The 14,803-nt window shown below is 38.2% G+C and overlaps 2 protein-coding genes across 2 annotated transcripts; one reads left to right on the forward strand and one right to left on the reverse strand.

Moving 5' to 3' along the window:
• The first annotated feature begins 4,999 nt into the window (after positions 1-4,999).
• LOC113685083 (potassium voltage-gated channel subfamily A member 2) lies at positions 5,000-7,727 on the forward strand. Its single transcript, XM_027202546.2, has one exon. The coding sequence runs from the start codon at positions 5,282-5,284 to the stop codon at positions 6,641-6,643; it is 1,362 nt and encodes a 453-aa protein (XP_027058347.2). The 5' UTR covers positions 5,000-5,281; the 3' UTR covers positions 6,644-7,727.
• Positions 7,728-11,647: 3,920 nt separating this feature from the next.
• On the reverse strand, positions 11,648-13,537 carry LOC113685098 (uncharacterized). Its single transcript, XM_089210125.1, has 3 exons — positions 13,400-13,537; positions 12,277-12,696; positions 11,648-11,930 (listed from the first exon to the last, which is right to left on the reverse strand). Coding segments are annotated over exons 1-3 (516 nt in total). The 5' UTR covers positions 13,494-13,537; the 3' UTR covers positions 11,648-11,928.
• Between the last annotated feature and the right edge of the window lie 1,266 nt (positions 13,538-14,803).

Consider the following 14,803-nt stretch of genomic DNA (forward strand, 5'->3'; position numbering starts at 1 on the left):
GCGAGGGTTTACAGTAATTTGCTGAACGAAAAAAGACGAAACAAAACAGAAACATGAATCTGTAATTTTCGGAACGAGAATCCGTATGGTAAACTTCACCGGCCGGAAGGATGAGCATAGAGAATGGAGAATGGAGAATGGGGAATGGAGAATGGAGAATGGAGAATGGAGAATGGAGAATGGAGAATGGAGAATGGAGAATGGAGAATGGAGAATGGAGAGTGGAGAGTGGAGAGTGGAGAGTGGAGAGTGGAGAGTGGAGAGTGGAGAGTGGAGAGTGGAGAGTGGAGAGTGGAGAGTGGAGAGTGGAGAGTGGAGAGTGGAGAGTGGAGAGTGGAGAGTGGAGAGTGGAGAGTGGAGAGTGGAGAGTGGAGAGTGGAGAGTGGAGAGTGGAGAGTGGAGAGTGGAGAGTGGAGAGTGGAGAGTGGAGAGTGGAGAGTGGAGAGTGGAGAGTGGAGAGTGGAGAGTGGAGAGTGGAGAGTGGAGAGTGGAGAGTGGAGAGTGGAGAGTGGAGAGTGGAGAGTGGAGAGTGGAGAGTGGAGAGTGGAGAATGGAGCGTGAAGCGTGGAGCGTGGAGAGTGGAGCGTGGAGAGTGGAGAATGGAGCATGGAGAGTGGAGAGTGGAGAGTGGAGAGTGGAGCGTGGAGCGTGGAGCGTGGAGCGTGGAGCGTGGAGCGTGGAGAATGAAAATGGAAAATAGGGAATGGGGAATGGAAAATTGGAAATGGAAAATTCATTTTTTGAAAAAGAATTTAATGATTATTATGTAGTAGAGAAATTTATCAGCGGCGATTATCGATATCCACGATTTCTTTCAAAAGGGTTCAGAGGTAAATTTAATATAAGAGAATAAATAGATGATGACGAAGTAAGTGATACATGTCGCCTAAAGAATGAGATAAAACCAAATTTTATTCGTTTCATAAACAAGTGATGGGTTAAAAAAATTGTTGAGAACAATTAGAGGGCTATTTGAATGTTTTCTTTAAAATTAATAAATTAGAATTTTCAAAGAGGTTAGTCATTAAGTGCTCGAATTTTTCATTTCCACCATCACGGCCCCTTTTTCTTTTTACCGATTAGGACGAGTTGGTGCTTATCCTCGTTCTCGCGCCTTAATTTCAACACCAGATCTCTGAACCTCGTGAACTCGGAAATGACTTATTATATTATCATTATCCACTCAAAATAATGTTATCTTGGTCCAGTAGAGAGAGCTGAGTATATTTGTTAGTCATTTAATTACCTTTCCTGCTTTCTCATTTAATTATTTAGTTTTAACGGCTGAATACTAATATAGTTAGGCGTTAAATACTTAGGCGCGGCTGCTGACGCAACAGCGCTGCCTTAGATACATCTGTGATCAAGAGAAGTATTGAGATGGTATTTCTAAAATAAATCTAAAAAGCCTTGATTTTTAGTCTTTATCGCCATCACTTAGGAACTGTTTAAACACTTACCTCAATTGCTAAACAAAGGAATTTTGAAGGGCAAAATCTTGGCTCGGAAAAAGGAAAAAAAAGGGAAAAAAATTTTTGTTTAAGAGCTATTTGTAAAACCATGAATTACCACGTTTACGTGAACGCTGCGATAAGTGGTGATCTATGCTACATATATTTCAAGTTTCCAAATAAGCTTGGAGGCACATTCGTTTCGCGGGGTCTTGCACGAGGAAATTTGAACTTATATGAACGAAAAATTACGCAACCGCTAGAACACAGCCTTAAATTTATATTTTAAAACGTTCAGGACATTTAATTTTCTATAGAGGTCAAAATGATAAAAGAATGATTTTTTAAGTGACATTTTTTAATAATAGGACATTTATAATGCGAAAATTCTATACAATGTTCAAATGCGCATAAAAATTTATGCTTAAAGATTAGAAGGAATTACTTCATAAAATTTTAGAAGTATCACGTAACCATTTAATTGAAAAATCAACAGATACCTACCCCCTTGTCTAGATTGCGACTGGGATCGATGGTCACAATGCTTTTTTTCTTATTCTTAAGTTGGGCGTTGAAGCTTGAGCGGCCAAGAGTCCACTGATGTAAATGCTTCGGTCAAAATGCATTAAAAACGCGGGTTAAAACGAAAAGGGAAAGCAGGAATGGCCGTGCTTTTTATAAGCACCAATGACGCAAATAATTTAAATATAGAGACATCTCCTTACTCTCTTCTCCCTTCACTTCGTCCCCTCCTAGTGGTAGTGCCAGTCCCTCGCGACCCTGAATCCTGGCTTGGTTGGAGACCAGGCTGGGTCATCAGAGTTACGTGATCTATAGCAAGAAAGTTACTTTTACGCAGTGCTTCTCTCTGATAAAGAGAAATAGATAGGTAGCAGTAAACCGTCAAAAGAATTATTTCTGAGGTGGCGTTCCGTCCAAGAGGAGAAGCAATACTACAAGTCGCCTCATACGCGGACAACAGGATAAGTTTCAGTTGGCTCGCAACCGACTTAACTCTTCCACTCCTTGCGGTGAACAAAAGGGAATTCTCTTTGAAATATCCATTCATTTTCAAGCAGAAAGGTAATGAGAGGAAGGATAAAATATCATCTTAGGAAAATTGGTTGATTAACTAACGAATTTTAAGCCATCTAAACGTTGCAATCCACACTGGAAGTGACAACAGAATGGGAGAAAATATAATACTTTATTAACATTCTGTTCATCAAACGTGATTGGTAATCAACAGCCTGCTTTGAACACTAAATCGAAAATTAACGCATCACGCCTGTAGACTTTTAAAAATTCACAAATTACAGACATTTCTATGAGCTTGCGTTCGCATAATACACCCCGCAATTTCTGCCATAATTTGAATTGACGTGAATTTGTTATTGTTTACTTCTTGAACGATTCCTTTTTCTTTCTATGAGGACTATTTTTATCTTAGGGGAAATTCTTTCCTTCCGTAGACGGTTTGGAGAAACAAAGTAAAAGAAGGCATTAATTCCTGAGGAAAATGTTATGTTGCAAAGTTAAAGACTTGTAAGCTTTTGGTTGACGTCGTTGGAGCGTGGGCCTATCAAAAGACCAAATTGCAAGTGACTAACTCTCATTCATGAAACTTAACGATGTTAATCTATTTTTAGTTACCAGCTGCGTTACTGGGAGTGTTTTTTTTTTTTAATCTGATAGCCAACGGCTGAAACTCCACATACTTTTATGAATTTACAGTTTTTGCCCTGAATGTTAATGGAATGGAGCTATACAGAAGAAGAGTGTCTAGATGCTACTTCAGAGAATAGATGACGAGACAGACAAAGCTTCAGTCAATCCAATGCTAAACCATGGAAGTTTCTCTCCAGTTATTTAGAGACTCGAGGTATCAGGCCTCAACCGGGAATAATGTTACAATCATAGATGCCTTGTGCGCTACTTGAAAATTTTGGTAGAAAACAAACAATTGTTGGGAGAGGCTTCAGGCAAATGGAGGCCGAGCAAATGCGAAGAGAGCGTGGGGAGAATGCACAGATCGATACATACGTAAGTGGAGGAGTAGAAAGAAAAATAAATTCTCAGTTCAGGGTCGGAAGGAAAATTTATCCACCTGGATTATGCACTGGGAACTCAACTTGAGTGCTCGTGCTGGTCTTACTCCGCATCACTTATCGAGCGAACCGCTCGTTTGTCATCGCCCATCCTTCCTCTCCGCTCTGAACAGAACAGTCATTCACGTTCCTCTTCTTGCGTGAGAATTGCTCTTCGCGCTCCCCTCGCGCTTCCTTCGTCCGCCTATAAGACGCCCAGGAGAAAAAGAAAAGAAAAGACGCATGTCGCACACGAGAATGACGGCATGTCGAGATGTGCAAAACTTCGTGGCGCTTAGTTGGTTTTTCTTAGACTAGCATAGAGATCAGAGATAAGAAAACGGAAGTGATCTAAAAATAACTCAATGATGATTTCCTAGGGAATAAATCCATATGTGGGTCCGGTCTCCTAGTTATCTCTTCTCTTGTTTGATGTCATTCTGATGAGACTGAATTGAATCCTGCCTTGTTTATAACCCAAAGTTCTTCATAAAAGTGACTCAAAAGAATACATATATTTTTTTTTAGCCAGAGCCTATATCGTGATTTAATATATTATTCAATTTAGAGAAAGTTAATTGCTAGATTTTTTAAAACTGCCCTACATATTCGTTTGAACTTTCAATCCACCTGGGTCGCATTTTCGTCCGCGAATAAAATCGTAACTTTTCAAAAACATGTCAGCTACCACAAAAGCAAGTGAAGATCTCGAACAATTACATAAATAGCTGTTTTCTGTTTTCTCAGTCAGGAACAAATATTGTATTGTCAACAAATCTGAAGTCATTTGTAATTTTTTTCGTGCGTAGGGTTTCAGCACCTGACCGGCACTAAATTTCTAACAATATTTTGGCATAATCAAATTTCTCTTTAACTTGCAAGTAAACGGATGAAAAGCGGGACTGAAAAGTTACAAAAATAACAGCAAAAAGTTGCCAGAAGTTATCAGTTTCTTAATCGCCGAACATATTAAGATCGTTCGTTTTGTGTTAAAAACTTTTTCCACATCGTTAATTAAGACAGAACATACTTAGATTAGATGCCGGGAAAAACGGCAAACTTTGCGGTCGGTTTAAAAGTTTCTGCGAGAGGCTTTCGAATAGCCAACTCCTTAAATTGCAATTCCGAAAATTAATCTGAATCGCCTGATTTTCATTTTTTGACTTTCTGGGATTTTATAACAGTTTTAACACGAAAGATTTTGAACTCGCGATAGGGGGTTGACAGAAATTTGTTTACGATGCATAATTTAATATTTTACATTCTCGGTCTTCCTGTCAGGCTACGAGAAATTTTCCAAACGAATCGTGGGTTGCTTGCGTTACCGCAAAAAGATGTCGTGTCGGAACTCTTCAAGGTAACCTCATTTTTTTTCAGAGAAAGATCATCCGATTATGCGGTTATGATTTTGAGAGCAATAAAAGTTTGCTTTTATGCCGTGGGTCGTTCGAAAACACGGCCAAAACATCTGGCCATTTCAAATAAATGCTCGTTCCGCACTTAATTATTTATCGTATTCAACAAATACAAACTCAAATTGACTTACAAAAAGAGTCATAACTTTGCAAACTCTGTTGTTAAGGATAATTGAGACTTTGGTGAAAACAACGTCAGACTGGTAGCGGCTACAGTATGCGCCTGGCGATTATTGTCATCAGTCTTAGCGTATCCCTTTAAGAAAAAGAAAAAGCCTTTGATTTGTAACAGCCGGGCTTAAAACCGTTCTATTATTATTGTCAGAGGATGTCAATACGCTCTAAACTTAATGCAGCGGAAAATTCGAGGGCAGAAAACGGGCAAAATGTTGTGCTTCAACAAAAAGTTAAGATTAACGTGCGCGGCGAGATGTTCGAAACATTTGAACACACTTTGTCTCGCTTTCCGAGGACCTTGCTGGGGTCTCAAACTAAAAGGAACCGATTTTACAATCCGATTCGGCGAGAATATTATTTTGATAGAGATAAGGCAGTTTTTAACTCGATACTTTTTTATTATCAGTCAAATGGAATCCTCTCCAAGCCGGAAACTGTTTCGTATGAGATATTCTCTTCGGAATTAAAGTTCTTCCAACTCGATGGCTTTTACGAAGATTCCGATGAAGAACTCGATGCACAACTTGCTGCAGCAGCGAGACGGAAAGCGACCGAAAGTTTGCCGTGCTTGCGAAAGTTCAATAGGACAAGAAGAAACGTATGGCGTTTTTTCGATCAACCAATTACTCCGGCGGAGAGAACGTACACAAAGTTTTCGTTGATACTGACCGTTCTATCGCTGGTTTCTTTGTGTCTAGAGTCACTGCCAGAATTACCGAAGAAACCGGACCAGCTTCACAATCAGGAAGGGAATTCAACAATGGAAGCTGTGGATTATGATATTGTTTGGTCATCTGTTGAGGTGGTCTTTACTATATGGTTTACCGTGGAGTTGATTCTCCGTTCATTGTGCGCACCAAAGATCGCACAATTCGTGATCTCCTTTAGTTTTTTAGTGGAAATTACTGCCTTGTCACCATTGTACGTGAAAATAGTCGTTAAGAACGTTACGGGTCAGGATGCAAGTCATGTGGTACCAGATCAGATTTTGCGTTGTCTTCGCTTAGCGAGGCTACTTAAACTGAAAAGATATAGCGTCAGCATACGACTTCTGTTTGAAACAATTGTGGACAGTCGCGAGCATATGAGCTTGTTCGTATTGTGTATAGTGTTTAACACAATTTTTTTTTCCAGCTTCGTGTATTTTTCCGAGGGCGAAGGGGAAAGCTCTCAATTCACTAGTATTCCGGCGACATTCTGGTTCACCATAATAACCCTTTCAAGCGTAGGATACGGAGACTTCGTTCCGACCTCAGCGATAGGAAAGTTGGTGGGCACATTTTGTTGTATTGGAGGCACTGTAGCCATGTTCTGTTTTACCCCTGTATTGTTCACGGAATTTCGCAAATCCTGGCAGCGTTATTATGCGGAAATGTTGGAAATAAAAGCACAGAGAGGCGAAGATGCCCGTGAAGATGATCAAGTACACTACAGAAGCCAAACTGTACGTCTACGATGTCAGGATGAAGTCTCTCAGGCGCTACTGGAAAGAGCGAATGCCGTACATGGATAAGAGCGCAGATTTTAACAGATGTAATTTGATTTTCTTTATTTAATCCAGTTGTCGCTGGTGGCGAATCTATGTCTCTTTTCCTCGAGGAAAGGCGTCCAAGCGAACCACCAGATTTTCTCCTTCGTTTACAAGACAAGTGCTTTATCGTGGTAACTCAAGAAAGTGCTCGTGGTGGTAAGGGCTTCGCTAATCAGTTTGACCAAGCTAATTTCTTAGAGTGTTGCGAAATGCGAATCTTTGGGCGACTTCGCTCTTCTTCGTGCGGTAGTTTCTCGACTTTGCATCAGAGAATATCAGCAACCTTATTTCGAATATTGTTTTCAAAGCCATCTCGACTTTAAATAATGCAAGTACGTTTAAAAACAAAATACTAATTTCCAAAGCCGGATTACTTCATTTATTACATCCCAAGTACTTCCTTCCAGGTTTAAATTATGTCGCAGGCAGAAACAACTAAGTATTTAACTCACAATACATTTACTGCTTAACGAGCTCACTTCTCTACCGTGTTATCGTCATCTTTCTGTTTACATTCCCCAGACACGAGATCGTAAGTCTGACTTATTTTAAACTACGACTTTTTAATGAAGGTAACCCGAATTCATTGCAATTTCTCGCCGAATTAAATCCCAGTAAATTCTAAATAAATGTCATATTCTGTGTGTAAACGTCCAACAAACGTTTTGCGTTACTGGTTTTGTTAGAGGCTTTGTCCTTCTTCTTTCTAAGTCCACGGCTACAACAAAGATTACAAAGCCGTGGACAACAATAGAACTGTGAATTTTCAAGAAAAATACAACCCTCGGTGAAAAACAAAAACATGCTGAACAGACTGAACAGATAATAAATTACCAACAAGGGGGGCCCTGCTATGAAAAATTGAAAACACAATGCATGCATAAAACTCAATTATTGTAAGGAGATAATAGAATTATTGCATGAATTACGAAAATATTTATATATCTACAATATATAATTATAACTTGTAACCAAATTGGTCTCTTGTACCAAAGATGCTACAATAACTCGCTTTTAGTTGGGAGGAAAAAAAATAAAACAACTATATATTTTTTTTCTCTCTTAATTTGATGATATAATGTAGTGTTGAGTTGCGTACACCCATTTTTAGTGTTGTGGTTTTTACATTTCTGATAATTTCTTATTTTTTAAAGGGTTTTTCATGAGTAATTGGGAGATAATCAGTTTTCTTTCACTGAGGATCAAACTCTCTCTTTGCGACTTATACTATCGTAAGTCAACATCTTTCAATCGATCTCTAAAATTCTTCATCACATATTTAACGAGGATATACATGACCATAAATGTGTGCTTGTACGAGAAGAGGTTTATCAGAATTAGCTAAAAAAAGTTCATCTCAAGGCCTTAGTTAATTTTTAATGCCTTCTCTCGAAGAAATTCTCCCACAGAAGCTTATCCTTCGAAATTCAGTCGACCACGAAGGTTACATCGCTACCAGATAAGATGTCTCAGGTGTGTTGCGAGCATCAAGTCGGAATCATGTCAAAATCAAGACAATAAGACACTAACAAATCAAGAGGGATGGACTCTGGATGCTTTTGAACTGACAATTTGTAGTTTTTGGCCGATTTGCGGGTTCTGACTAAAGCGATATCCAGACCGTATGCTCAAGTAAAAACACAGTAGATGATGGCCACCGTGGCGTTATCAAGGTTTTATCACATAATTGCGCCCCTTCGTCGCGTGCTGTTTCTTTTTCCATGCCACCCTCCTTAACCTTGAAAGCAAAGTGTCTGAGGACCCAATAGGAAAAGTGTTGAAAAGTTTTAATGCATCGAAATGGCTAGTGTAAGTGATTCATTTTTCTAATTAATTTTCCAAAAATTCAAAATGTGTCTTTATTCCCTGAAAATAAAAGCAAATTAACGTATTTCATTACAAACGTCTGGACGAAGAAATTCCCTTTTGATGGCCATTTTCGTTCTTTTATTCTACGTCTCCATCGACTATTCTTCGTTTTCCTGTGCATTTTCCCCGATTTTTACTTTGTAATTTCCCGCTTTACCGTTTTGCGTTCCCAGTTTTCTCTTTTTTGCTCGAACCCTCTTTATTGCTTCTCATCCACCGATACTCGTTTCTCGTTCATTATTTTCCGACCTCTCTTTTCGGTTTCTCATCTTCCTCTACGATCTTAAAATTGACACCAAGAAGAAGATTCAAATCCGGTGGTATCAGAGTTCTAGGAAATCTCTCTGGATGGGTTTGAGACTCCTACAGCAATAAATTGGAATAGACCTTTGATTTGGAGTGAGGCTGAAAGTGACCTTGTTGAGATAGAGACCAGTATCTAGTTAGCATGATAAAAAAAGAAATTTGCATTTGAAAATCAGCAACGTTTGTACCATAAAAAGGTCAACCTTGGCCTCACTCCTGTTCAAAGGCTTGGCAGCCAAGCAGGCAAATCTCATGTATAGTATCATTAATAACGACCGCCTCACGCACCTTTTACTAATTGCGAAACACTGTATATACTGTTGTAATAGATATGAAGAACCTATTTATTTTAGTATATATCATATATACTAAAATCAAAATAGTGCAGCTTAACGAAGCTGAAATAGAAAAGCCGTATCAATGAGGACTTACTAAGTTGAACGTACTATCAATGGAAACCTTCAATTGACAAGAAGTATGTAACTTACAGATGTCTTTTACTTTTCTTCCCCAGATTTTGTATGATTAATCTCGTACAACCGCTTGGCCGTGAAAAGGTTTAGGTATAACACTATCGTAGGATTTAACGCGACGTTTTTGCAAATTGTAGTAAAGAATATAACTACCTATTTTTCTTTTCTGGTACTTCATTGAATTGTAAGATGTAAGTATGGTAAAGATAATGGAGATATTTTTAATGATATTAAAAAAAAAGGAAAAGGAAAAAATATCCTTCTATGATGGCCAAAAATACTCGTACATGTCCAAACGAACACGCTGTTTAATATACTTCAAAACAAAACGAAACGAACTGAAGAATCGAAGCAAATTGCAGAGAACAATTGAAGTGGTTGCTAAATTAAAATTGCAAATAATAAGTTACTACAATTGAACGTAAAGAAGTTGGCAAACGGGAAAACAAATGAAAATGACAACAAAAGACACTAACAAACGTTGTACGAGATCCGGAGAAAATGGTTGGTGTAAAACGATATAAAATGATTTAAAGCGATTGAGAAAAATGATCCAGCACAGATAAACGATAAATCCAAATGAATAAAGTTTACGGTAAAGAACTTATACGGATGATACAAACATAGAGAAATTGTGCAAATAAAAAAAAAAAAAAAAAAAGTAACAGAATATCGTGGAAGTAATGCACATGAAAACAAACAACTTAGTGAAAATGCGACGGATGAAAAAAAAATTTATAACGAATAACGTCAAAATGATTTTTGGCGGCAACGCCTTCATTTTGCGTTCGTTTCTGTCCTAGCTCTCTATTCTCCGTTTTCCGCTTTCCCCACCCGTGTTAGACTTGGCTTAACTGAGTTGATAGGCCAAAACTTACAAGTTGTTTGTCGAAGACAAGGTCGTAAAATGGTAAATTTTGTCTTACGCTTGGATTTGACTTCCTAGATTTATTATGAATTTTATTGTGTATTCACTGAGTTGTAATTTCGTTACCGTTAGAGCACAGAGTCAATATTACAATTAGAAGTGACATGTAATTGGGAGCGGCATAGGATAATCAAATTAGTTCAGCCAGTATTGATGTATGAAATTAGGTATTTGCAGGGCGTTTAAGCGCGTAGGAACTTAGCAGCATGATTGTCAAGTAAAGCCATGTTTAATGGAAAATTAGTGCCTACGGATCGTTGTAGAACGTGAGTGAATCTTGAATCCCACACGGAACTACGCATCTGGGTGTGGGATTTCCTCAGCTAATAAATGTAACATTTTTGTAACCCTAAGGTTATATTGTAATAGAGTAGATAGATCGCAGAACGGAACGTGTAATGCTGAATTATAGTCAATAAAGCCTGAATCAAGAGAAAGTATACAGTCCAAGATTACTGAACCAGCATGTGCGGAATTCTCAGCAACGCAGGTAGGAAATTCTGCGAAATGAATTTCTTCTAACCTTGTAATTCACGTTGATGGTGTTTATAATTTGAGCGTGATGTCACCGATAAAATCATTAAGGCCAAAATGAGCTCAGGGTAGGCAGTCTTCATCGTTGATTTCTCAAACAAAGGATTGTCGCTGTCTGTACCACACAAAAATTTCCATCACTTTTCAGATCTTTTCTTTGTGGTTCCTCTGGTTTATGGCATTCATGGCTCGGTCAATTATGGACGAGAGAAAAAATCTCAGAGGACGAAAATAATAAGAAATAACTGTTACTGTGCACAGACCGAGCTCAGGAATAAGAAAGACAGCTTTTGTCTCAGTATAGACTACAGAGTAAACGGAAAGACTGTTCCAGGAAAAAGTCACCTTATATATTTAGCTCTGATCTTGCTTACTTTTGTGTAGATCACCGCTCAATGTACCTTTTATTAGCAGAGGTATTTTTGTTCCCTTGTTCCCTCCCCTCCCCAAGCTGCTTAGGTGGAAAGAACAGGCCACCCCCCCTCCCATTGCCATACGTGTAGCTGTGTAGCGTTCCTCCTTTCAACCTTCACATTTTACCATTCAATGTTTAGAAATGTTATGAAAAAATACAACATATAGTGTTTCTCCGCAAGATGATTTGATTAATTGACAAGGTATGAAATAAATGTGCTGTGATCTTCTTTTGTACGCTCGCTTTTTTGCTTTCAGAAACTGTTATCTATAAAGTAAGAACTATCACGAGATTACGCAAAGACTTTCTTCCGTGCAAATGAGACAGACAGAAAAATAACGGACGTATTTTAAGCCGACAATTAACAAAGGGGATTAGCTAAAAGAATGCAAGTAATTCCCATTAGATTTTATTGATTTTTACTTCAAGAAACGGCTAATAGGGTAGAAGCTAAAGAACAGGGATTAGATGGTGGGAACTATTGTTTCCACAACTTCCCAGTTCGGAACGCTAAAGACACTGGCGCGTTGAGTCTTGCTTACACAATAATTTCGCAGTATAACAATTCCACTCTAATTGAATTCCACACAATTTAAAAGAAGAATTTATTCGACCATCCAGATTACTGTGTTTAGTTGTTCAGTGATTGATGATCTCACAAATCGGAAGCTTTTCTTCTTCAATCCAAAAACTGTAATGGAATATAAAAAAAATCCTCGAAATCCTGAGCTTGTCGCATTCTTCCTGAAAAATAACACGAAGTTGATAAGTAAAGTTTTAGAGGTTGATTCCTACACAAAACATTAATTTTTCTAATTTTTAAATTCCAATTGATTTAAAAAAGGCAATCAGTCCTGATAAGAGGCTGTAAACTGTTAGTTATAATCTCTTAAATGGGTAAGATGGCCCCATGCCAAGAATCGCGCTTTTGGTACCTAACTACAGCTCAGTACTGGATTGTCATAGGCCTTATTTCGTTCAACTAGCAATATTTTTCATGACCATTTTCCCATGATTGAGATATAACCTTACAGAAAATGTAAGGCCTGACACACGTCTTAGCGCAAGAATAAATGAAAAATGAGCTTACATTCGATCATGTCGAGGAAATTCGGGTCATCAGTTGAGCCACTGGCAGAGCCATCAGTTATGCCACTGGCAGAGCCATCACTTATGCCACTGGCAGAGCCATCACTTATGCCACTGGCAGAGCCATCACTTATGCCACTGGCAGAGCCATCACTTATGCCACTGGCAGAGCCATCACTTATGCCACTGGCAGAGCCATCAGTTATGCCACTGGCAGAGCCATCAGTTATGCCACTGGCAGAGCCATCAGTTATGCCACTGGCGGAGCCATCAGTTATGTCATCATCGTTTTCCTGATAGTCAAGGTAATTCGGTTCGTCAGCCTTGCCAGTGGCAGCAGCGTTCTTCGGCATCAGTTCGTCTCTGCCACGTAGATGTGGATGAGAATAATGCACAGGACGCCCATGATCACTGACTTTTTCTATGTGGAGATAATCAGAAAAAGGATTACATTTACTATTTGGGGCTTTTTTGTGCCCTGAATATTTGTTTCTCTTTGTTTGTTTGTTGATGTTCTTTTTTCAGCGTTTTACAAAAGGCAGCGGTCACTAACTTCATGTGATGCCTTTTTTTAGACAACTTGTACCCCATTCAAACCAACAAAAAATGTATTGTTAACCCTTTCACTCCCATTTCTCCTCACAATATCAATACAATATCAACCAGATAAGTGATGAGAATAAAGAAAAATATCAATTTGGGGATGATTAGTTGATCCAATACTAAATTCTCTGAACTAACATTATAAGAATTGTATGGTTGACGGTAAGGAGAATTACAAATTTGATCTGGGAGTTACAGGGTTAAACCGAATTTAACTAAATGAAAATCAGGAACAGAGTGCTGAAAACTGAATATTCCATTTAATATTGAAGTATTCACGCTAACTCGTGTTTTCAATGTGTTACATTTGAATTCTACAAACACGGGTTAAAGCAGCTTCTAAGAGGAAACAAAAAATTTAAACCGTGTTTAACAAAACCGCTTTAAAACATGCATGTTTAAGCTTTGGAGTGAATAGGTTGCTGATTTTATCTGAGAGCATACGGTCATTGCTGAGATAAGTTCAAATTCAAATTATGTTCGCACGAGGAAAGTTAAAATAATTCAGTCTTTCTTCTAACCTGGCAATTTAAGCTGAGGGTGTTTATAAGTTGAGCGTGATGTCACCGATAAAACCATTATGGCCAAAATGAGCACAAGGTCGGCAGTCTTCATCGTTGTTTTCTCACCCAAATGATTTTGCTATCTGTACCATAGAGAAAAATAGCAACCATTATAATAAATAATATCAAAATCGGGGATGTCACATAGGAAACAAGGAGTTAATAATTTATAGGGTTTGGACAAGTTGTTTTGCATCTCAAAGACATAAGAGACTACATATTGCAGTTCACAGCGCTTTAGATATCCAAGTTATAACTAAACAACTCGCACCCATTTTTAGGAAAACTCGTGACCATAACTTTCCCGTTACCTGTTTTCTTCTTTTATTTTTTCCTCATTTTCCTCCTTCAGTAGCTTGTAAGCCACTCTGAATCGATCAATCTACTTTGACTTAGGATTAACATTAACTTAGTAAGAAAGTGAAGAAAAAGAGCATTACCCTTTGGCGATGGAGGAAAACACTCCTTTCTGTTCTAAGTGTACGATTTTACATCATTTGCGTTGAGTTATGCTTATTGAAGCCCATAGCTTTTGAATCAAAGTTGCTGATGTTCTACAAATGAAGCTTACACGGATCATAAAATGGAAAATCGTCAAGCTCTTAAATTAACTCGAAGACTCAAAAGTTTTAATATTTTTGGTTTCTAATATAAATCACTTTTTATCGAGAAACGAAAGGTAATCAATGTCACTTACCTCGAAATCAAGAGTGGATCGAAAAGAAAAGAAAAATCAAAGGTAACAAACCATTGACATTGAAAGGAAACTCGCTTTGTTTTGTAATGAGTTCCTTCACTTCGCCGCACGGCAAAAATTACCATATTGAGGGAGTGGTTTTCGAGTCGCTTTCTTTTCCCTAGAGGAATTTATATTGATCATGAAATGAAAAGCCTTAAAATGTACGTCGCCAAAATCTTCTTGATCATACAAAGGACAAATCAAACTTACTACGAATGTTACGCGCGTGAGAGTTACGATAAATTGTAAATTTCCTGCTTTAAAATACTCCTCTCCACGAAGCGAAAACGTCAAATCAATAGCAATCCGTGAATCCCGAAAAACTTTGAATTTGGAACGAAGCATTCCCTTTGCAAACACAGTTCAAGAAAAGTGAGCGTGGACAACTTTGGTCTTAAATCCCTTAAAAAGAAAGAGAAGCCAACTATGGACTTAGCTAAGAATTTACCAAAGGGGTCGAGGGAAAATGAACTGATGGTACACAAGGGGAAATTAAATGATACCTGCAAATGCACGAGATTAAATTTTAAGAAAATGAACCTCGCCCGCGAGACTTTATATATATGATATAAAAGGAGTGAGGGCGTCTACATTAAGCGGTGTATTGACGATCAATAAAATCT

This window comes from Pocillopora damicornis, chromosome 6 (genome assembly GCF_964200805.1).
Source record: "Pocillopora damicornis chromosome 6, jaPocDami1.2, whole genome shotgun sequence".
Classification (NCBI taxonomy): Eukaryota; Metazoa; Cnidaria; class Anthozoa; order Scleractinia; family Pocilloporidae; genus Pocillopora; species Pocillopora damicornis.